At 37.5% G+C, this 25,441-nt stretch overlaps 1 protein-coding gene and 1 non-coding gene across 2 annotated transcripts; both read left to right on the top strand.

Moving 5' to 3' along the window:
* Positions 1-1,048: 1,048 nt before the first annotated feature.
* slc60a1a (solute carrier family 60 member 1a) lies at positions 1,049-22,062 on the top strand. The gene is made up of 10 exons (XM_042498859.2): positions 1,049-1,401; positions 4,769-4,967; positions 6,711-6,962; positions 9,752-9,881; positions 9,971-10,086; positions 10,772-10,945; positions 14,662-14,809; positions 15,869-15,939; positions 17,456-17,576; positions 21,712-22,062. Exons 1-10 carry the CDS (start codon positions 1,169-1,171, stop codon positions 21,762-21,764), a joined length of 1,497 nt encoding a protein of 498 aa, XP_042354793.2. The 5' UTR covers positions 1,049-1,168; the 3' UTR covers positions 21,765-22,062.
* On the top strand, positions 11,709-11,782 carry trnaf-gaa (transfer RNA phenylalanine (anticodon GAA)). Its single transcript has one exon. It is a non-coding gene; the product is annotated as a tRNA-Phe (tRNA).
* Positions 22,063-25,441: the final 3,379 nt, after the last annotated feature.

The following is a 25,441-nucleotide window of genomic DNA, read 5'->3' on the forward strand; positions in this document are numbered from 1 at the left end:
TCTAGACACTTTGTCTTTCAATATCACACACAGTATTAGCCATACAGTATTATGCCGACTTCCAGTTTCACCTACTTGAGCAATAACATGTTATGATACATTTATTCTGATTAAATTAAGAGGAATATTAGACTTTTCACTCATGATCAGTGTTCAAAATAAAAATCGCACATTGTTACAAATTAACACTTTGAAACCAGAGCAAACTGACTTGAATTCTTTCAAAAAACACAGGGGGAGGGCCATGAACAATGAAATAAGAAATGACTCAAAAATGTCCTAAATATTGGTTAAATAAATAAATAAATAAGAAAAAGAAAGTTCAATAAACAACAACGGAGAATGAGCTGGAAAAAGTGCTTAAAATGTATACTAATTCTGTAACATAATTTTAAATATGTAATTATGATACACATAACTATAGTTTTCCCTTCATTTTTTTCCTTTTCCCTCCTCCATACATTTTTACCCTTGCTTTTTTTTTCCATGAAACAATTTTCCCAAGCTTATTTTAAAAAATCATTCTCTAAATCTAATTATTCCTTGCAATTTGTGGAACATTTCTTACAGCATTGCTCACTGCCTTTTCTCTGCCATGTTTTTGAAAGAAAGCTCACCAGTTTGCTCAGGTTAGAAGGTTTAAATGTATGTAAAGTACACAGGAAAAGTGATATTGATCCAGGTTTCAAAGGGTTATTCTGATTATTAACGCTGTGTTTGGTTATGTCATAAAAATATGAATTCCCAGTTTTCAAAATTATTTAAGGTAAATATTTTTATGGTCTATTAAAAGTTTGCTCAATGAAAGCCCCATAATATTTTCTCAGCTTGTTTCTGCATGACTTGATGAAAAAGGTGATGATATGTACAACATGGCCAGTGTGTTCATGGATGAATAGTGTTGTGTTTCTGTTTAAAGTGAAAATGCAGCACTTGGATGACCAAAGTCTTCATGCATCAAAGATGAACAGTCAGACAGGGGGCGGGACCTTAGGACATCAGCCAATCAGCGCCACATCCCTCAACAGGACTCTCTGAGTGAAGTGGGGAGTGGTAGGCCGGATGACTGGTGAGTCCTTGTTGACTTTGTTGGTTGGCAGTGTGTGTGTTGGAGCATGTCACAGCCGCTCAGTGTCAGAGAGCCGCTGGCAGCTGTTGGGCCTCCGACATGAAGCTGCTGGACGAGCGGATGTGGACGCTGTTTAAGCGCCACTGGCAGCAGACTCTCACCTACTGGAGCGTGTTCTTCAGTTTCGGCCTGTGCATTGCCTTCCTGGGGCCCACCGTCCTGGACCTGAGGTGTCAGACCCAGTCCACCCTGCAGCAGATCACCTGGGTCTTCTTCTCTCAACAGCTCTTCCTGCTGGGAGGCAGCAGCCTGGGAGGACTCTTCAAGAAGACGTGAGTGTGTTCAGTGCGCGAGTGTGTGTCCTACAGTGTGTCCGTGAGCTGCTTGACCTCAGCAGTTGTTGATTTTTTATATTCAGTACCTACCCATTAACACTAGGCCTAATTGTATTTGTCGTACTTATCAAGGACTTTGCAAGAAATCACGAAGAAGAAAAAGAAGAAAAGAAGAAAAAAACCACGAGACATTTACCTAAAAAAACAGTAAAAACAAATTAGAAAAAAAACTACTACTACCACCACTACTACTGTTACAACTACTACTAATAATTATAAAGAAAATAAATAATCCATAAAAATAATTTTAAAAAATTGCTTAAAATAATTAGTCATAACTAAAACAACTTTCCCTTTGCTTTTTTTCTTTTTCCCATAGGCATTTCCTCTAGCTTTATTGAAGTCATTTTCTACATTTATTGATTTATTGCAATATTTGGAACATTTTCACCAAGTTGCTCATTGCATTTTCCCCATGTTTTGTTTTTATTAGTTTTGTTTATTTTTTTAAAGAAATTGCACAGATTTGCTTAGGGTTCAAATTTAGGTTGCAGAGCTATGAGATTTTCAAGGTAAGATAATAAAGTAAAAAAGTATCGTCGCATTACAGTATTACAGAATTATTATTATCAGTCAGAATCACCCTTAAAGGAATGACAACATTACTAAAGTGAGATGAAAAGACTAAAACCTTTTTTTCTTATTAGATAAAATACGTGTTCATAAAGTTTTCCTTTGGGGACATAATATATCTAATATATCGCAATATATTTCATTGCAATATGTAGCATATTACAACAGCTTTAAAATTGCAAAAATATTGTGTTGGGACATATGTACCGTGATAATATTGTATCATCAGGCCTCTGGTGATTCCCACCCCTAATGCATACTAAATTTGTCATTTTAAAGATATAAAAGATGATGCAGTGAGTTCATGTCAGCCTAAGTAGTTTAGAATAAGCCATCATTGTTGCGCACGTGTGCACACACACACACACGTCTGTTGTAGACAGTACTGCACCAGGGAAACAAGCAGCGAGAGAAACAGGAAAGCACTCAGAAAAGTTGCCCGATCTTATAAATGATTTAGTGAATTAGTGACTGACCTAATAAATGGATTTATCCATTTAAAAAGCAAACAAACAAGTATGAGTGAACCATTTTACCTGAACATGCTCTGGACTGAGGTTGGGGGGTTTGACAATGTACAGTATTTTCTGTAATTACAATATTTTCCTTATGAAAATATAGCAGAGAACCATAACAAGTTCCTAAAGTAAAACCTAAAGTAGTGTTCAGAATTTTAGGTGGTTTTCTTCTTGATCTATAACAAATCATGTGACTGCGAAATTGGTTGATTTAGCAATTAATTGTAATATTCGTAGACATTCAGTGTTTAGATCTGTGGGACGCTAAACCATAGGTAAGCTGATTTCAAAGTAAATAAATTAATTAATTAATGCAGAGTTAAAGAGTAGTATAAATGCATCCAACAATCTTGAATGTGTCAATATTCCTGTATATATTTAAAGAGCAAAGAAATATTCCTACTAATATTTATTTTCTAAAATGTAGTGTACCACAGGTTGAATATTTAATATGATTGACTAGATGTATGGATTCTGAGTATTTCAATGACCACCCGAGGAGTTCACCTTTAAAACTTGGACTGCATTATAAATTTGACTGGCAAATCTACAACATTCAAATGACGGACGGTTGTTTCAGGTCTGTGCCTTACCTCACACATTAAGCAGCCAGTGAACTGTGACCAGTAGAGGGAATGTAAGCTTGTGAAGTGGGCTGGAACATTTTATCTGATGGTGGTACTCGATAAAAAGTTAGGGGATCCCCCAAATTATTACCATTCATTATAAGGGGGCTTGGATCTGTGTAGCAAATTTCATAGCAGTCCACCTTATGGCTGTTGAGACAGTTCACTCATAATAAAAAAAAATGTCCATGTTGTAGTGGCGTGAGAACAAAAGTTAGAGGATCACTAAGATCAGCGATATTCATCATTGGGAGACCATGAATTTCTGTGCCAAATATTGTGCCAATTCATTTACTAGATGTAAAGCTATATCAAAGGAAGATTGAGATTGTTGACCTGCTGGTGGTGCTAGAGGAAAGGTGAGGGGATCATTGAAGTCAGTAGGATTCATCAGCTGGGGACCATGAATGCCTGTACCAAATGATGTGCTTATTCGTCCAATAGATGTGAAGCTTTTTCACAGGATGATTTAAGATGTTGGCCTGCTGATGGTGCTAGAGGAAAGGTCAGTGGTTTGCCTAAGTCAGTTGGATTCATCAACTGGGGACCATGAATGCCTGTACCAAATGATGTGAACATCTGTTTAGCAGATGTTAAGCTATTTGACAGAATATTTGAAAGTGTTGACCTGCTGGTGGTAGTAAAGGAAAGGTCAGGGGATCACATAAGTCTGCGAGAATTATTACCTGGGGACCATGAATGCCTGTACCAAATGAGGTGCACATGTGTTCAGTAGATGTTAAGTTATTTCACAGAATAATTAAAAGTGCTGACCTGCTGGTGGCACTAAAAAAAGGTCAGGGGATCACATAAGTAAGTTAAGTAAGTGATCATCTTGGGACCATAAATGCCAGTACAAAATGTGCTAATCTGTCCAGTAGATGTTAAGCTTTTTCACAGGATGATTTAAGATATTGACCTGCTGGTGGGGTTAGAGGAAAGGTCAGGGGATTCTCAAGTCAGTAGGATTCATCATCTAGGGATTATGAATCTATGTACAAAATTTCATAGCAGTTCATGCAGTGGTTTTTGAGATATTTCTGGACCAAAGACTAAAAGACCTAAGATGATTGCTGCCACTACTGATTAACTAAATGTTAAACTAAATTTTATCTAGGACGAGGTGAAAAGGAGAGTGGAAAGTTGGCAGGAAGGAAGGAGAGTACAAGGTGAAAATAATGTGGAGGTGTGATAACGTAAAGATAACAGAGCAGCAGACCATCAAGGTGACTTTACTGTGACAACACGCTGGAAATTCTCTGTTTAAATCAGCCTGATCTGACTTACAATGCTGACTAAGAGTCTTAAAGGAATAATAAAGGTAATAATAATTGAAACTTTTCTTGTCACCCTTTAGTAATGTCTTGCAATTTGTGGAATATTTCTTGTCAAGTTGCTCATTGTCTTTTCCCCCACTTTTTTTTTGTAAGAATTCAAACTAGTTTGCTTAAAACTGATATCAATCCAGGTTTCAAAGGGTTTAAGAAAACACTGCCTTAAATGTACACCTCTCACTAAGTGACTGTTCATAGTATGAATCTGGTGCATAATGCTGTCTGTTTTCTTGTCTTTGTGTGTCTCCTCCAGTCTCCTGTCCTCCCTGTCTGCCCTCTTCTCTTGCACTCTCATCATCTCACTTGTGTTCTCCTTCATACCACTATGTAACCATGTGGTACTGCTGTCCGTCGCCATGGCAATTGCTGGTTTAGCCATGGGTGTTATTGACACCATTGCCAACCTCCAGCTGGTGAAGCTGTACCAGAAGGACTCAGCCACCTTCCTGCAGGTCAGAGGAGAGGGAGGGGAGGGGGGAGGGGAAGGAACAGCTGTGAATTTGTGTGTGTGTTTGTACTGTTCATGTGGACCAGCACAAAAATATGTACCACACAACAACATATTTGAGTTCCTTTTGGTTAATTAGACTATATACTTACAGACCTCAGTGCCAGCTCCTTGCTGCTCCTGGCACTGTTAAGATGGTGATAGCTGAAATGCTGAACTAGAGGCTTCAAAACAGAAACCCACAAACCAGTGGGTGACATCACTGTAGCTACATCCTTAATACAGTCAGTGATCAGGACAGTGTAAACAGTTTGCAACCTGCAGGTGCAATTTGTATTTACAACAGTGATTTAAAACTCTAAAACTGCAAATTGCAAAAATACAAATTCTTGTATAATGTTGCTTTGAATGTGACAAATTTATTTAACATGATATTAATTTTATGGTATGCATTATGATGGCAGTTGGTAAAAACATGTTTGCAATAGGTTTTTTTTTTAGGCCTTTTAGGTTTAGGTTTTTTTTCTATATCATAATGGCTTAAAAAGAAGGTTGCTGTTTAATAAAATGTCATAGACTTTTTATGGGAAATATTCAAAAGCCTTTACGTTTAAGATCCATTCCATTTAATATAGAAAAAACGTTTAAAAAATAACTCTTTTTATAAGTTAATTTGTCTGAACGTTACCCTCAAGGCAACATTGTAGCACAGTGCACAAGCCCCTAGGAATAAATGGGTTAGAGTGGAAGCATATTTCAGCAAACCTTACATCAATAATTTATCAAACCAAAATGTTTCTTCAAAACATGAAAGTGCTACATTTCAGTTTTTGATATTTGTTTTACATTTAAATGCCTGCTTTCAGTTTCGTTCTGACAGACAGTATGTTGCCACTATTTGTTGTGTTGCTGCTGGTTGCCAGCAGCTTTTTGTCTTCCAAACTTATGAACTTAACCAAACATAAGTTAATTATAATTCATCTAACTATTTTACCCTTTTCGTCTTGGAAGAGTCACAGAATCATACTGCAGTCATTCTGTCTGTGGAAGGAAAACATTGAAGCATACAGCAAACATTATTAGACTTAATCAAGTTAATATGTGGAGATAAAAAGAAAATTCTAATGACTTTTATACATTTTAATAGCACAAAAATCTAAATACACAAAACCAAAAACTGTCTTGGTGGGATTCCCTAATGGTATCATGTTGCTTCAAGGCAACATTTGCATTATCATTTGATGAATTAATTATCAAATTGAGTCCATTAAACAACTAAAAATCAAACTCTACTCATCTATTATTTTGAATTCAATTTATTCCAGGTAGTAAAATACAGAAAAGGATGTTTTCAGACAATATTTGTGTAGAAAGCTGATGGAGCCAAGCCATGTGAGGTATGTCCTGATAAGGGGACTTAACATAACCTTCAGAAAGTCATATTACAATATAAACATTAGTGTTGGTTTCCTCGGGGCCCTGGCTCTTTATTAAGGTATTGCAACATAATCGAGGATGTATTGTTTGAGTTCAAACAGCCAAAAATTGTTATGTTACCCAGAGGCAACATCGTACTACAGAGGGTTAAAAGTTGAATGTCTGCATTGAACACACATACTAATTGTTTTATTTCAAACCCATTGTTGTGATGTCCAGAGCGAAAATAACAAAAATGATGTGACTGTCCAAATACTTCTGAAGCTGATTGTATGATCACAAGGGGATCTATATTCATATGTCGCCCCAGGCCTTGCACTTCTTCATAGGCCTCGGAGCACTGGTTAGTCCCCTGGTGGCGGATCCTTTCCTGGCAGAGGACAGCTGTGTCCTGGATGCCAATCGGACCTCAAACTCCACATCTCGCTCAGACCTGCAGCACCTCCGCAGCAGCCTGGCTGGACACGGAGCATTCCCAAACATCTCCCAGTATCCTCTGCACACTGAGGGTGTGGTCATCACCAGGGTGTCGTACGCTTTCTGGATCATGGCTTTTATCAATGTGAGTTTGCATTATCAAAAAAAAAAAAAAAAATATCCAATGCATACCAGTATACTTAACCCCTTAGAGCCCGCTTTTATTTTATATACACTCAAATCACTCTGCGCACAAAGTGCAAACAATGCATGTTTTATGCTTTGATGGATGTGGGATCAAAAATTTCAGTTTGAATGGGTTTCTATGGTAAATTTTTTTGTACTTAACAGTCTGAAGGTATTAAATTTGTTTCCATGGTGTGTTTTAGACTTACTGTAGGAGCTAAGCTGGAAATTCACAGATCAAACAAAAATAAAGAGTGTTGCCTAAATTCATGCCATATGCATGAACACAGCCAAAATTTAAAAAAAGGGGAAAAAATGAATGAAAAAAGTGTAAAATGCACAGTCCCTGAGGGTTAATACACTGACTCAATTGTAAGTTATAATCTGTTAAATGACAATGAGTCTTGCAGCAGGTTGGCAGGCTAGATGTAAAACCTTGGTATAGTTGTGCCACTTGACTTAAGAGTAAAGAGTATTCATGATTAAGCTGCAACATTGGGGGCTGAAAAATGAAGCTATTGTGGAAGTGCCAAAAACTGCAGTTCCTCTAATGTCCACTTGAGGCTTAAAGCAAGTCAATCCCCATCGACCTCCATATTAAAAATGCCCAACTTTACACCAGAAATGCAGATGTTTACAGCCTGCTAAAAAATGGTTTGGGTCAAATAACAAATTTCAACAGTTATGACAACTGCATGGAGGGGCGAACTTTTAAATGACTCACCCGTTTACATTGTGTTAAGGCCCAAAGTTGGGCGAATTTATGGTCAAGCCACTATGAGTTACAGACTGTCTGCTGATAGTGTCCTCGCCTTCACAGTCAGATCCATCACACCCACACTTCTTCACAGCTCCAACCTCTCACTCAAATATGGTCACTTCTGGCTCTAAAAAAAAATGGCGACGGCCAATAGGCCGAACTTGAGGCTTTAAAACAGTAGTCCACATACCAATGGGTGGCATGCCTGTGGCTATGTCCATTATTTATACGGTCTATGCTCAGAACATACAGTGCCCTGAGATAAAGCAATGCTAATGTTTCTTTGTCCAGTTTTTTTTAGTTTTTTTTTTTTTTTACCATTTTATCGCTTATTTTTGTTGAGATATATTATTTAGGACTAAAGTAGTGGGCCAACAATGCTAATCCACATGCTTCGCCACTCCCATGGCTAAAAAACAGGAAAAACGATTACCAAGTAATTTTCTATCATTAGTCTTTTATGTGTTTATCATGCTGTGGCTAGAAACTAAAAAGCTTCTACTCATTTTCCACACAGGGTGTGTAGTAATGATAAATAGTTTATAATACAGTCAAACAAGTGTGGTTTTTTCATTGTAACAATGAACGTCAAGGTGTATAATTTAATTTAATATTGATACATGACTGTATACAGATGTAGTTGTAGGCCAAAATGTAAAACCAGAAGTCAGCAACACTAGGCAGGTTCCTGTTACATTTTCAAAATGTCGATAAAACACAACTGTGAGATGACTGTGTATATCTATTGCAGCCACCACACTAGCCGTCATTATTTCCGATCCAAGGCCACGTAGGCGTTTTACAGGAACTTTAATTGTTAAACCAGCTAGAGTGACCATCACACGCTGGTATGACCAGCTAAACCTTAAAAAAATGCTGCAAAAACATACATTCAACATGCTGGTCAACCAACTTAACCATTTTAGCTAGTTTAGCTGGGCCTGACTAAATCAAGAAAGACTTGTAGCATGACTTAGAGTTTAACCCGAATGATTCCACTTAGACTTTAGCCTTTTGACCTGAAAATACTTGATATCATCCCCCAAGCCTAAAAAATCCAGTGTTTGTTATTTAAATAGTGTGCCACCAATCAAGGAGTCAGTATGGTTACATGATGTTTGGAAAAGGGAAATTATTTTAAGAGTCCCACTAAAAAATGGACTTAAAAAAATGTAAACATTGTTAGTCCAACTGAAATCATACTAAGTTGAATTGATGGAAATCAGACTAACGCACCTTGAGGTTGGTTGGTCAACCTCAAGGTTTCATGCCTCAACCTGACCCGAACTGGCTTGGATGCTCTGTGCACACTCCATAGTCTCTGCCCTGGGGTTTGATCCCATAAATTCATTGAAGAAAGCTGGGAAAAACAAAAGAGAAGAAGGAGGGAAGAAAACATACAAAATAAAAAAAGTCAACAGAGCGTGAAATGTACAGTACCGAAAAGTTATCCAAGTTATCACTGTTCAACATGCTACCTGTTGTACAGTAGCAACTAGCTGAAAGGGCATTTCTACCTGCTGTGGTGGAGTCAGACATACTTAATATAAATCCACTCTCCCCTGGTGCTTGTGTACAGGGACTAGGACAGTTGTCCAATTAAATGGCCTATTTGAGCTCTAACTGTAGCTCCACCTAACAGTGCATGGAAACGTACTGTGTGTTGCTGCCCCTTAGAGCAACTTAGAATTATGTCTTTGTTTTCAGTTTTGTTCATATTATTTGCATTTTATCAGATGGCTGTAAGCCTGGATGTTGCCTCTGAGGTGAAACAATAAGTTCCTAAGTTCTCACCTCAGCAGAGATGCCGCCGTGTTTTTCTGTTTGAACTAGACATGTTTGAAGCAGAGGACAAGATAAGAAAACACAGATTCCACTTTTATGAGGTCACAATTTTCAATCAGCTGACAGGAAGTGATGACTTTTAAATTGGTTAACAATAACTTCATTGTGTGTGTGTGTGTGTGTGTGTGTGTGTGTCATAAAAGCTTCCTGTGCCAGCAGCAGTGCTTGCTCTGATGTACCATGAGAGACTGCTACCGTGCTCCAGAAGCAGACCACGTCTGCTGGAAAGAGACTCTTTGTCCAGTGTGAACCCAGCTGGGGACAGTGGTCAAGGTAATGCATGTGTGTGCTTGTGAGTGCTATAGTCAAAAGAAATGACAAAACCCTAGTCTCTCTCTCTCTCTCTCTCTCTCTCTCTCCAGGTCATGGCAGTTTGTTTGGTTGCTGTAACCCTGCCAAACTGCGGGGTCGCCCTGCTACGTTCTACATCGTACATGCCCTGGGTGGAGCCATCCTCTTCATCACTGATGGGATTATAGTGAGACTTTCTGCTGACTTTTTACAACCATGCATTTAACACAGCTCTCAAAAGCAGGGTATGTGGGTGTGTGTGGAGGGTGAGACACAAGGCAAAGATACTGCGTGATGTAAAAATGAAAAGGTGCATGCTGGGGTTCATAAAAGAGGAGGGTAGTTTTTTTTGTTTGGCTGCTGATTTGGCACGTTACAGTCAGGAGTCGCTGTGACCCACAACTAATGGAGGCAGTTAAGTTACTTAAAAACCCTTAGCACTCAGTTGCTGCAGTTTGCATTTAAATCCTTATCTGAGTCACGACTCAGTCAAATCTGAAGAAACAAACATGATACACGTATGTGTAAAGTTCATTGTGATCTTCGCTTTCTAAGTAAAGCTATGTCTGATATCCATCACATATTAAAGAATACTTCACCCACAAAATAACTTCTTAGGCTTGGGCAGTATGTAATATTTCAACCCACAAAATGTTAAGAAAAGTAATATTCTCACACCTATTTTCCTTATTAAACAGAGCAGTACAACTGTGCACCTTTTAAATTCAACTTTTTTTCTTAGTCACAGAAGAATGAAGACGGAGAAGCCCCGATTCAAAAAACCTAAACTATCTCTTTAAGAACTTAAAGGGGAGCACCATTGTGGAAGCTCCTGTCTGTGCTGACAGCCTGCTGTGTTTGTTGTATTGCAGGGCTCCTACACTGGCTTCGTCTACACCTACGCAGTGTCCCCTCCTCTGCTGATGGGCCATAAGACCGCTGGCAGTCTGGACAGTGTATTCTGGGCCTCCATCACAGTAGGAAGACTGGCTTTAATCTACCTGTCCTACAGATACACAGCACAGAGGCTGCTCATCTTCAGTCTGGTACGCAAAAACATTTGCAAGACAGATCCTCTGTAGAGTTGTTGATAACACAGTGCAGTGAGGCCAGAGCTCAGCAGGTCAGCATCAGGTTTTTCCCACATTAAGTTGCGCCTGTCACTGAGCGGTAACTTCTTGTAGAGCTCATGCACAGCTGTCGTATGATAGTTCTAACCAAATATTTGAACTGGGTGGGAATACACATGATGAGGGATAACGAGTTGTACAAACAACAGGATATGACAGTTAAACTTAAGAGCTTCGTAATACTCAACACTTGATTAAGGTACTTTAAGGACAACTAAATATCATGTACTGCATTTTGCTGTTTGTCTTTAAATATATGGACAAATAAATGCAGTGATAAAGGCGTGATGTACCCCCAATTGTACCTTTGGATAATGAAATTAACATAATCTCAGGAATCATATAAATTGAGAGCTGTGAAGAAACTAATAAGTATGGCAGCCCTTAGATGCAAAATGCAAAATTTTAGAAAAAAGAATAACTAATTAATAACATTGACAATCTGAGGGTCTCTGGTTCCATTCTGAATTTTGGCAGCAGTTGGGCCCTTGTGGGATCAAACTATGACAATGGTTAGAGCTATTGACTCATAGCAGTCTGGTTGGGACCTCTTTCCATTTAATGTCGTACAGATTTCATTGTTGATGTCACAGCTGATTTGATCCTTTCTGAGTAGTTGCTATTGTTCAGCTACTTAGTTTCATTTTTCCATGTGGGGGCCACCATAGAAGCAGATGTGTGCGAAATAGCTCAGATGGGAGAGTGTTAGACTGAAGATCTAAAGGTCCCTGGTTCAATTCTGGGTTTTGGCAGCAGAGGAGCTGTGTGGGACTTATTTCATTGATAATTCCAGCTGTTTCTCCTCTCTTCTGCTTGGAAGTGGTGAATTTACAGCTCACAGCAAATTAATACGACACAGTCTCTGTCTTTTGATTGATATCCAGTCTCTCTAGTAACACTGAGTATCTGCCTGAGCTCTGTTCAGACTGTTCAAACTGTATACTGTAATACTGTACGACAAGAAACCCTCCCCCCAAAAATCAGTGAAATCGCCAAATATTCATATCACACGGACAAATCTGATTCCACTGAATTGATCCTGAGTCGGGTACAGGCCTACAGAGCTGTTGACTCAGAGCAGTCTGGTTGGGACCTCTTTCCATAGTCAGAACCGGCAACTTCTTGCAGTAATGTTGATAGACAAAAAACTGGTTAACTTTCAGGTAAACTGTGGACCCACATGCAACATCATCCCCTTACATCTCCTAAATCCAGACATACAGCTGGAGCACACGGGGAAAGTGCTATATAACAAGACAAGGCTACGTCCACTTGGTAAATGCAAGGTCAGAAACCCCAGAAACAACCGTACAGTAATAACTGTACAGACTGGAGTTTCAAGTGGTGGATCAACATGCCAGGATCCACTTACGGTGCAGAAAGGCCAGTAAAGCCATGAGGTTCATTAAAGTGTAGTATGATAATATCCTGGCCATTGACAACATAGTAAAACATTAACTGACTCCTGTGGAAAATAAGGAAAGCTGTGACAAACGCATGGCAATGGAGAAAATCAAAACTGAGTTAAGGATGTGTTCACCGGTGATGGATGTTTGGAAGGAGATTATAGCATTGAAATAGACAACAGTGTGCCACCTGTAAAACTGCCAAAATGCAGAGTGCCCGTTGCCATGATGGCACCACTTAAAGAGGAGCTAAAGGACTTGGAGAGACAAGGGATCATAAAACCTGTGGAAAGAAGTACAGATTGGATAAGTAGTATGGTCTCGGTTACAAACCCAAACGGGAAGCCAAGGATCTGCATAGACCCAAAACCACTAAATCAAGCACTTAAAAGAAGCCATTTTCCCCTCCCTAAAATTGATGACATCCTCCTACAGCTGTCAAAGGCAGAAGTATTCACTCTTTGTGATGTAAAGCACGGCTTTTGGCACGTCAAATTAGAGAAGTCAAGCTACCTCATCACATTCTGTCATCACCTGTCAGATGACTGTAGACAGCTTACACACAAGAGAACATGTGGGAGTGAAGTGACACACATGAAGAAGCTTTTAAAAGGCGAAAAGACAAAATAGCCAATGCTACGGTTCTAAAGCACTATAACCAGGAAGACGAACTGACGTTGCAGTGTGATGCATCTGAGACAGGTGCTGTGGAGGTCTGTCGCACCCTTTGGTGATGAATGAACTAATCTATTTGCTTTCTTTCTTTTCTTTTTTTTTTAGAACCATTATTTCCCTTTCTTGGGAAAAGACATGACAGTGTTTGTTGGTTCTCCAGCAGCACTAAGCAGTTACTCACTTGACTCTACAGTAGCTGTGTTCGGAGACAGAACCCTGTGCAGGGCTGGACTAAATCATTTTGTGCCTTTAAGGTGTGAGAGGAGCCTTAGAGACACCCCCCCCCCCCTATTTTTTTTTTTTATTGTACAAATACAATACAAAGTTTATTCCAGGCTGTTTAGGGACCCTCTCCTATTTGGGTCCTGTGTAATCGGTCTCACTTTTTCCCTCTTTATGATGACCCTGCCAATAAAGTCATCAGTGGCAGAGCAGCATTGTTTCCTCAAACACCTGCACATGAATAACAACCTACTTTCTGTATTGATACTGTTTTCCTGCTCAGAGGCGCAGGAACCATTTCTACTGTCTTTCTTCTGAGTGCGTTTTTATTATTTTATGACATTCTGATAGTGAATTCATTATTTAATAACCTGGAATATGACTATAGTGTCTTTTGAATAATGGGAATCATTATTAATTTAAATTGTTTAACTTATTCTAAAACCAGTACTCAGGAATTATGAGCCTCATATGTGACTCAATGGAGATGATAATCTATAATGTACAAAAAAGAAGGGGTTTCATGCTGACAGACTCTCCATCTCTCTCTGTCTTGTATCCAAAAATAAAGTTAATATATTTAAGTATTTATTAACACCCAGTTCAATTATTGACTTTTTAAAAATCAATAATGCATATTTTTTATTTTCATAGTCATTATTTACTATATTTTTATGGATTTATTTATATTAATTGTATTTAAATTTACTTATTTTAGTGTTTATTTATTTATCCCTCCGTTTATTTAGTTATTTTTTATTTCAATACTAATGTATTCATATCAGTATTTATATATACCTTTATTTATTTATTGATAGCCTTTTTTGTTCTTCATACATAGAAGCCCCATGACAATTTGTGAAAAGTTACTGTCTGCAATTTCTGCATTTTGTGCTGAAACAGCTTTCTCTGTTTCCTCCGTGTGATCATGGGTTTCCTGCAACCTTCTTCAAGGCTTGTGTTGCTTCTGTCAGGTGGACAGAGGGCTGCACTGATGGCCTCATGCAAACTGTATCTCAAAAATACAAAAGACAACAGTTGAAACACAAGTAATAATATTAGAAAAAAGAAACAATGGCTTTTTGAACAAGATATTTTGAGGAAATCTAGATGCTGGTAATGTGATACTCAGATTAAAGAATTAGAAACTGGGCCAAGATTTGTTTGCTTTTGGCCCATTTTAAGTTTTGATAGTTACTGAATGCATGGGTCATATTCTGCACTGCAAGTATAGTTGTACGTTTTGGGGAGTTTCCAGCAGAAAACAGGCTTCTCTTAACTTGTAGTCCTTCTCTAAACTCTCACTGTCTGTGTGTTGAAATCTTTCAGGTGGGGGTCATACTGGTGCAGTGCCTGTTGTTGATCTTCTACACCAGCTGTGTGTTTCTCTTCATCGGTACCTGTGTGTTGGGACTGTGTATCAGCAGTGTGTTCCCGTCCATGCTGGCCTTCACAGAGGACATTCTAGACTACAAAGGTCAATTAAAAACACACTTACATCGTTCTGCACACAAAATGTGCTTTTCACAATCAAGCTTTAAAAAATGTTACACATTAATAATTTTATTATTTACTACTATAATTATTATAACTACTTTCATTGAGGTTTTTTTAATGTCAGTCCTAATCATAAATATCAAAAAGTCATTATTTTTCAGAATTTTAACCCTTTAAATGACTTTTTTTTGTCTTGATGCCACTATGTTTTTAGATTTAAAAAAAAAATATATATATATATTTTCAATATACCACATGCAAATTAGATTTTTATTTATGATTTTTTTGTGATGATGCCTGGATATGTGAATTGCAGCAACATTGATTGTTTTTTGACAGTGTACCTAGTGTAAATAGAATGTATTTTCGCCATATGCCAAATATGGTAAAAATGACATCATCAAGTGGAAAATAGTCAAAAGAACAAATTCCAAGGCAAAAGCCCAGAATGACACCCAGAAATAATACAAAACATGTTTTGACACTTTGATGGCATTGACAGTTTGAAAGGGTCTCAATGGAGCATTTTTTGCATTTAACATTAAGCATGTAACAGTTTTGTTTACACAGTAGGAGCTGAGCTGGAAATTTCAATATTAAATAAAGTACACAGCAGTCTTACAAGAATGTATGCCATATGCATGAACACAGCCATTTAACCAAGGGTTAAATGCTGAGATCAATAAATAAAATAACAAACAAATATAAAAGCTGAAAGATGTGTATAAATGAAGAATTAAATTGATAGATAAATACATAGTTAGTAAAGTTAGTTAGTTAGTTAGTAAATAATCAGGGAAAAAAATACATTTAAAATTGTACATATCTACAAATCCACACTGGCATATATCAGTCCAGGAGATTGTACCAGTGTCTGCTTCACATGTGATTTAGCTGACTTCACCTTTCACACTGATACCACCAATCATCAGTGTTTGCTGTACAGTCCTAGTATTTACATATTTATTTATTGATGTTTACATCAGTATTGGGTGTATGTGACTTTAGATAATTTCTGTTTATTTCTTCTGCACTGAAGGTTGTGCCACAACTGTGTTGGTAACGAGTGCCAGCACAGGAGAGATGACGCTGCAGCTGCTTGTTGGATTGGTAAGACATCTTTTATGGCTGTCCTATCTTCTTGAATGCAATTTTACTCACAATAATGAATACATTTAATCCAAGGTTTCCACAATCAGTGTTTTATATGACTTTTATAAGAATGATTTTTGCAAATAGCTTGGTTCTTTTCTCGGGACGTCCTGAGCCAATCTCAGACATTGGACTCGAGGCTGATCAAGGCATTTTTTTTGTCTGATCAGGATCAGCTAAATTTACCTTGTAAAGTGATCCGATCCTTTGTTGTGTGTCAGCTGTCACACAGGTGTTTTTATGTTCATGCAGAGCAACGCAGGGCACAGCCTTCCACAACTGTCCTTCACTCAGTTGTCTTTTTCTGTAATCTCTGATAAGCTCTGTGTTGAAACACAGAGCAAAAATGCAGTCTGAGAACATAAGACAAACGAAAATGCAGTATCTTTATGTTTGCTATTTAGCCTACCAAACTTAGGAACCCTCGCTTCGTTCCAGTTCAATGTGAGAGTCTCATGGTTTGCTCTGAAGTATAGCACACAGTGTTTCTGCACCCTGCTTGAGGGAGAGAGGAGGAGAGGAGTGCAGTGCAGAGCTTAAAATAACCACACTCACTTGCCCCTGCAAGTACAATGAAAGTCACACAAGCAATAAACCAACATGCATAAGCATGATCCACCCAAAATATGTGAAAATGAAAGAAATAAGGTAAATCAGACACAAGCTGCACCAAAGCAACAAACTCAGGAGAATACTTTTAAAGGGACAGACACATTAACTTGAGACGTTGACGAGGCCAAAAAGATTAACGGAAGGGTTATGATTTTTTATATATTATTTTGTAAAACAAACAAAAATAGGCTAATGCAGTGCAGAGCAATACAAGGTACAAGGTAATTTTATTGTCATTTTTCTTAAACGTAGTTCAAAAAGAAATGAAATTTAAGGTGGTCCTAAATCCTGCTATATCTTTGGTGTCAAAGGAGGAGTAGAGGAGTCTCACAGCCAGGGGCAAGAAGCTGCTCTGTAGTCTGGCGGTTCTGCAGATGATGCCTTTGTATCTTTTTCCAGATGGCAGCAGGGTGAACAGACTGTGGCTGGGGTGGCTGCTGTCTTTCAGTAGCCTTTGGGCTCTGTGCAGACACCTCACTTCACCAAGGTCACTGATGCTCTAGTGTTTATATAGTCAAGCAAAGGCAAAACTTTGGATTGTTTTTTTATAATGAAGCCTATTTATAGTGGATTATCTAGGAAAATAGAAATATCGGTTAGGGACTATTGGCACATACTCAGTGTGGAATGACTTGGCTCAGGATCACAGCAAATGCACGTGATGGGGACATCCTGACTTTTGATACAGTATTATTTTCTTCACAGTACTGTTTAACTGGCTCACCATCATTGTTCACAAGGATTAGTGTAACGGCCTGCTCTTTGAAATAAAAACTCACTTTGTGTGTGTGTGTGTGTGTGTGTGTGCCTGTGTGTCTGTGTGTGTGTATGTGTGTCTTTCTGTCTGTCCATCATCCTGCAGGTGATCCACAGTCAGGGCAGCTACTCTTTCCTGTTGTGTTGTACAATAGCCTCATTCATTGGCTTCTGTCTGTTCCTGATGTTCCTCTATGTCCAGCGCAGGCACACAAACTGCCACACAGGTAAACACACAGAAGGTATACTTATATGGAGAGAGTGAATGAAATTTCCAATAACATTTTTTATTTTTATTTGACTTTATTTGGGAATAAATATTCAAAACAGCTTTCAGAAAAAGACTGTGCAGAAATTACCGTACGAAACATTGACAGCAGCCTGTTGCTATGTAACAATTGATGCAATATGACTATGAAGCATACAGTCCAGGAAGTATCCAATCAGTGTCAACACTAAATCAGGTGGAGGCAGCAGTGGAGGAGAAGCTGCAGTGACATAAGGAAAACATGCAAATGTGTACACACTGAATCAGGATGTGGCAGTTAACTAAAAGACAGTGTTATGCCAGTGTGGTGACATGTGATGGGTGGGACTCTGCATTGCATGTGACACAAGTTAACTGTGCTTCCAAAGATAAGCACTTCCTAGATTCCCTTGACCTCCTATTTGGTAACTGTGTGCCAAACAGAGCATTTGGGTGTTCAGTGCTTACTTGAAATGTGGCTCAATCTTCTAAAAGGAACAATATGATCAGATGGGTGTGAAAAGGTAACCAAAACACACCATACAAGAATTCATTAATACACATGCAACATGGACAAATTGACAATTATCATCTCCTTCATCTTACTTTGGTAATTCACCGCAGACGACTTTTCACGTTGATGGTATTTCACTTTGCATTAAACAAGATCTTACTTGCAGTGCAACAGTTAGTAGCTTGTGTGTCAAACACATGGAGTGACAGATGTCTTCATTTGAACATGTGACATATAACTTGTTGTCCTATATTATGACAACTGCAAATTAAATTTTAATGTGCATATTGGTTGCACACACTGGAAACATTAATGTTTTATGATATTATATACAGTATATATATATATATGTGTGTGTGTGTGTGTGTATATATATATATACACACATATATTTGTGTGTGTGTGTTAGGGTAATGATTTTGTAGGTTTTTTGTTGTTTAGTAAAGGGGAACATCCAAAGAAAATAGAAATAACATGAAACAAAAGGCTCTACTCACCTAAAAGTGTGTTTAGGTCCTCTAAAAGTATTTTAGAAATTTTAGCAGAATAACACTGTCATTTCAAGTACTTCCAAAGACTGCTTTGTTTTCCAGCAGGTGTGTGAGTGTGTACACAGGGAGCATGACAACCTTCAACCAATTATATGTTGACATTAAATCAAAGTAAATACACTTCACTCTACTGTACCAACAGTAAATATTTCATCAAGTCACAATGTATCCCGAGATCTGTTACAGCTGTTGTATATAGGCATCCATAAAAAGCCTGCTGGGCGTCACTTTGTCATATTTGTATTTATCTGTCTACTGCGTCAAACTAATTATCACAGGATAATAGCTCTGTCTTCATCCACCCAGTAGTTGTCCTTAAGTCTTCTTGTAGTGCTGAGTACATGAAGGTATGAAATATTACACACTGCCCAGGCCTTTTAGATAACATGGGTGACAGGAGGCTGGTGGGGGCTCTGATGAGCTGATTTTAGTGCTGCATTTGATGTTAGGGTTTGATGTTTGTGACTTAGAAAAATCAAATGAGAAAGTTTTAAACTCACCATCGTTTCCTGAACGGGATGTTAGCTAACCAGGAGAGTATTCTTCAATGGTAGCTTTTCTGACAGCAGGGTGGGGTTACTCAGGGTAGCTAGTTGGGACCTCTCTTATATTCAGTATTTTAATGATCCTCTTCCATTGGTATGAGATAAAGCAAGAATGGTGATGTATGCAGAATATTTCAACTTTGGATGTACAGCATTGACATTTCAAGAGCAAACGGATGTACTGAGGAATGAGCCTAGAACAGGGGTCAATAATATTGCCAATGTAAAAGCAGTAATATGGTGTTGGGCTCTAGATATATGCTGGTCAATAATTCTCAACTTATCGCTTATCGCTTGGTAGAAAACCAGATGAACAAGATAAAAAGACTAAGCTACTCTTTTTTTGTCTCCTGCCAGGTGTAATGGGATGTTATGTGGCTGTATTGAATAAGACATGGTTATTTTCTTAGCGAAATGTGTGGTCAATCCCTGAGTTATTCATTAATAAGATTTTGTTGTTTGATGACTGATTTGCTTCACAGCGAAAATTATATTTTAAAGGTAATAAAAAGATTTAAAGTAATAGGCCAAGATTTGACTTTATTTATAGAAGCATTTGATAAGTGAGTAAGTAATTTGATTCACTGATGTGGTTTGTGTTTGTGTTACAATTATTTAAAAGTAGTACAAATATTTAAAACAAAGCATAAATATTTTAAAAAAAAACTATTAGAAATACATTTAATAATTATTTGAAACAGCATGAGATTGATTAAATTAATGATGGTTACTAAGATGATAGAACTGTTTTGATTTGATTATTTGATTAATGTATCATATTAATTTCTAAATTCATTTATTTATTTAAGATGTGGATTTACTGGTTGAATCATTATTTCAGTAGATGAAGGCAGTGAGTGGTTGACCTGCCTCCTCTGTTCTTGCAAAAGCAGAGTTTAAGCAGGCATTTAGGCTGACACCCAAACGAAACTCAACAATTGCTGAATATAATTTCTAGCATCTGAAAATATGAATGAGGATAGTGAGATAGTTGCTCCAGCTGCATTGCTAGTAGTGATGAAACACCGAAAAAATAAACAAAACGACCTGAGGGCTTTTTTTCAGCCACAGCAAGTAAACACGCCATCTGCGGAGAGATTTGCCCATCAGACTTTGCTGCGAGCCAATTGGCTGTTAAAACAGGTTTTATGTTTCGAACACCAGATGCTGGCAATAGAGTGATGAAGGAATGACATTTTTTTGTAGACCAACCAGGAAGTTAGTTTTGCACTGGTTACCATGTCAAAAACCTTATGGGATTTTTCTATGGGATTTTCATTTATTGACAAAAATAAGCTCTGTGACGAACACAAGTTTATGATACTTACACATTTGGTTAAGTATGACAATCTTCACAGATGAACACCACTTTTGTGTGTTTTGAAGCGTGAATGAAATCACCAGAAACAAAAAGCTATTGTTAGGCTATACACAAACTACATCGTGGTCGCACAACTTAAACGTCACCAATACAAACACTGTAAAAACACGTTAGAACACAGTCAAAAAATATTTTAAACAGATAAATCTACAAGTTGGAGCGCAACTTTGTAAAGCTGTAAACGATGAGTGGGTTTACTGAGTCTCTGTGTCCAGTGTGATGACATCTAACGTCCACAATAAACACTGTAGTCCCATTTGCCACTTGTTAGCAACTGCATTTTTAAGACAAGTAAAACCTTAAAAGTTAAAAAATTTGGGTTTATACGGACGTATGTTATGTTGCAGAACAAAACGTCTAAATATCTTTAGCCTGTGTTAACAACAGACCTTATTTTAGGCATTTTACTAAAAACTCATTAAAAAAACCCATAGACTTCAAGACGAGGGAACCGGAAGTGCAAAAGGGCTAACGGACTTCCGCCTTTTAGGACTCATTACTTCACCACTCTATCTGACAAGTGGAGTCGCAGGTGACACCAGCAGCTGAGTGGAGTCAAGCTGAACGGCCGTTTCACACTGCTGCAACTTTTCTCTGCTACGTTGTACGACAGCTTCGTCTTGTTGGGGGAAAAGCTGTGCTTAAAATGAAAATAATTCTGCAATGTAATGTTAAATTTATCATTATGATATCCATAAATGTAGTTTTCTGGACATTTTCTCCTTTTGAAAATAAAACAATATATTCCAAATATACTAATTTCTAGCAATTTTTGTGGGACATTTCCTGCCAAGTTGCTCATTATTGCCTTTTTCACCATTCTTTCAAAATAATTTGCACCAATTTGCTCAGAGTTCAAAAGTTAAAAAACTTTTGAAAAGGGGCCTGAGCGCAGCACAAGAAAAGTGATGCTGATTCAGGTTTCAAAGGGGTTAATGCAATCAACTTCATGAATGAACGGTAAAATGTGAAATCTCGCTTGTTGATTTTTGTTGTCTGATATTTTTGCATGTAATGTAAATTCTTCTTGTATATGACAGTTAAAGTATGAACCAAGGAAGACCAGCTGACAACAGGGTGTTAGATAATGAGGATCCTTATAAACTTAACTCCTTTTCTCTCAGATTCATCTGAAAACACCGACATGAAGGAGAAGCCAAAGACAGGAGCTTCGTGATCTGGGGTTCCTTAATGGACTGTGGGGGAGACCAATCCAAGTGTCTCTGCTGTGGACGATGGAGAGGGAGAATGAGAGAAACTATCTCTGGCATTCCCACATCTCAGCTCAGTGTGAGAGAAGGAGCTGTTTCCTGTCCTCCTCTGACCTGAAGAGAGAGCTACTTTGAAGCCTCAAGATCAACACCCAGCTCATGGATGATCATAACTTGACTTAATTTCATTTTTGGCACAATCATCTCTAGAACTGTAGCTTGATTCTAAAGACACTTTAATAATAAAGTATTGCCTTTTCAGTATGAGTGTGAATGGTGTTGTATGTCTGCTATTATTATGTCAAAATGGTCTGGAGGCTAAAATCCTTGAAAATGTTCTGAGAGTAAAACTGAAGTCTAGGTATGTGAACACAGTGGTTCCTCTGCTCCAATCCAATGTAAAACCCACTGAAAAAATCTAGGTGTGGTCATGAAACACGATGATCTGATATCACTAAGTACCCAGCTAGCAATTTTTAGTTCTAAAAACGTTCTGAGAATGGTACTATGCAACCAGCGCAAGTTTTCTTTTAGTTCCCAGAATGTTCTTCTTAAAGTTAGGGTTAGTCTCAATAACTTTTTTTAAAACTTTTTTAATTTACACCTCACATTACATTATACTGGCGTATTGATTGACATACATACTGCACGGCATACTTTACTATGTCGTTTTTGATGATTTTTGGAAGATAAACTATATTATGTCGTCTTTTCAGGTTGCAGACTTTCCATGACACAATGAAGCATTGATTCGTACTGACATCTCCAAAGTGTCTGTTTTTGTCTTTATGCAGTGTCTTATTAAATGCCTTAGATGAGGATTTTGAAATAAACACATGGTCATTTCATTGAATTTCAGACAACAGACTGGATCTCTTTGTTTCACACACATGCAGTACATCACTTTGATCGCAACTGAAACATATCAGCATCCTCTATACAGACTGTGGGGACATTTTTAGTACTTGAGCCCCGCAGGATGAATTGTAATGATTCCACCTTTAGGTTAAAATTTGTGGCTCTCACTGTTAAATAAAGTAAGAAAAAAATAATCTTAAAATACATAGAATTTTGTCAATAAGAAGCAAGAGACTGCAATAGAAAAATACTATCTATACTCATACTGACACTCTACCCAGTTCGTTGAGAGTTCATACCAGGAGGAAATCAACAATGCAGAGAGAGAGATTGCAGAGTGGTGCACAGAGAACAACCTCCTCCTCAACGTCAGTAAAACCAAGGAGCTTGATTTTAGAGCTTATTTTAGAAAGAAGGAGGCAAAGACACACACCCCTGTCTACATCAGTGGAACTGAGGTGGAGCAGGTGAACAGCTATAGGTTCCTTGGAATTAATATCACTGAGAACCTATCTTGGTCATCACACATCACCACCCAGGTTAAAAGAGCACAGAAAAGACTCTGCTTCCTACAGAAACCTAGGAAGGCTAAATTTCAGAGCAAGATCCTGGTTAACTTCTGCAGAGGAGCAATAGAAAGCATACTGACTGGAAACATCACCAACTGGCATGGTTCATACACGGCCGTGGACAGGAAGGCTCTACAGCAGGTGATTAAAACTGGCCAGAACATCACTGGTTCCCATCTACAGAGCATCAGTGACCTCGGTGAAGTGAGGTGTCTGCACAGAGCACAAAGAATACTGAAAGACAACAGCCAACTTTAATTTGTTTTCTTTTTAAACCACGTTTAAGAAAAATGACAAATAAAGCTACCTTGTACCTTCTAACTTATGATATTAATTTATCTGTTCCAAGAAAATATAGGCTCAGTTACTGGCCTGACCCAAAGATCACTGCTTTTTGACAGATGTCTCTGCCTGATACTGATACTGAAATGTCCATTTCAACACGGAATGATCAGCAGAGCAGACAGATATATACATTTTTGGGTGACATACTATGTTGTTTTTGGCTATTTTTTGGCGACAAACTATACTGTGTCGTTTTTGATGAATTTTGGGTGACATTTTTGATGATTTCAGGGCAAATTACTATACCATGTCATTTCTGATGGTTTTTGCATGAGTTACCATACATTGAAGTTTTTGATGATTTTTGGGTGACAAGCACACTATGTCATATTTGATAATTTTTGGATGACATACTATACTATGTCGTTTTTGCTGATTTTGGGATGACATAAGTCGTTTTTTATGATTTTTGGGCTACGTACTATTCAATGTTGTTTCTGACAATTTTTGCGCAACATACTATACTATGTTGTTTTCAATGATTTTCGGACGACATACTATACTTTATCGCTTTTTATGATTTTTGGACGACATCCAATACGTCATAGTATAGTATTTCGTCCAAAATTAATCAAAAATGTTACAAAATAGTATGTGGTCCAAAATCATCAAAAATGACATAGTGTAGCATGTCATCATGTCAAAAATAATCAAAAACATCATATTATAGTAGGTTGTCCAAAAATTGACAAAAACTTAATAGTATTGTATGTGGTCCAAACATGATCAAAACCGATATAATAAAGTATTTCATCCAAAATTCATCAAAACAGACATAGTATACTATGTCATCGAAAAATCATCAAAAATGTGAAAGTATAGTATGTCCTCTAAACATCATAAAAAATGTTATAGTACAGCATGTTCTCCAAACATCATTAAAAAGTCTTATTTTTTGTATGTCGTTGAAATATCATCAGAAAAAATGTCATAGTATAGTATGTCATCCGAAAATCATAAAAGACAACATAGTATAGGTGTCCAAAAATCACAAAAAACACCATCATCCAAGAATCATAACATTATGTCACAATATAGTATTTTGTCCAAAAATTCTACAAAACAACATAGCATTGTATGTCCTCTAAAAATGATAAAAAACAATGCAGTATTGCATGTCATCTGAAAATCTTAGAAAACGTTGTAATATCTTACGTCCAAAAATCATACAAAACAAAAGTGCTGTATGTCCTCCAAAAATTATTTAAAAAAATGTCATAGTCCAGTATGTTGTCCAAAAATAATAAAAAAAATGTTATAGTGTAGCTTGTCGTCCAAAAATCATAAAAATCATGACAGTATTGCATGTCGTCTGAAAATAATAAAAAAGAAGAGAATACAATATATTTTCTAAAAATAAAAAAAAATGACATCTACACTACGTTGCCTGAAAATCCTATATAACATTGTATTGTATGTCATCCAGAAATCATAAAAAAGAACAGAGTACAATATGATGTCCAAAACCTAATAAAAAAAATGTACGTTTACTTTGTCGTCCAAAAATCATTAAAAACCTGAAATATAGTATTCTGTCCAATAATAATGAAAAACATGCTACGACCCACAGATGTTATGCCTAGGGGCAAAGGGAGGTAAAAAAATGCTTTGGTGGTAAACAGGCTGGGAAGCTGTTTATTGTTTAGGTGTTTTACGAAACAACGGTAGCAGTAGCAGCATATAAACACAAGGAGAGGGCAAAGGGTGACAGCAAACCAAAAAACATACTAAAGAAAGCTGTACCTACCTGTTCCAACCCACATTTCACAGTTTGATCTATTAAAGGAAAGAGCCTACCTGTCAACGCTGTTCCTTTAACCTAAAAAGCATAAAATATTATGAAAATTGTCATGGTAAAGCATGCCAAAAAA

The sequence above is a fragment of the Plectropomus leopardus genome, chromosome 2, assembly GCF_026936395.1.
Source record: "Plectropomus leopardus strain MGB_pleo_1.0 chromosome 2, ASM2693639v1, whole genome shotgun sequence".
NCBI lineage: Eukaryota > Metazoa > Chordata > Actinopteri > Perciformes > Serranidae > Plectropomus > Plectropomus leopardus.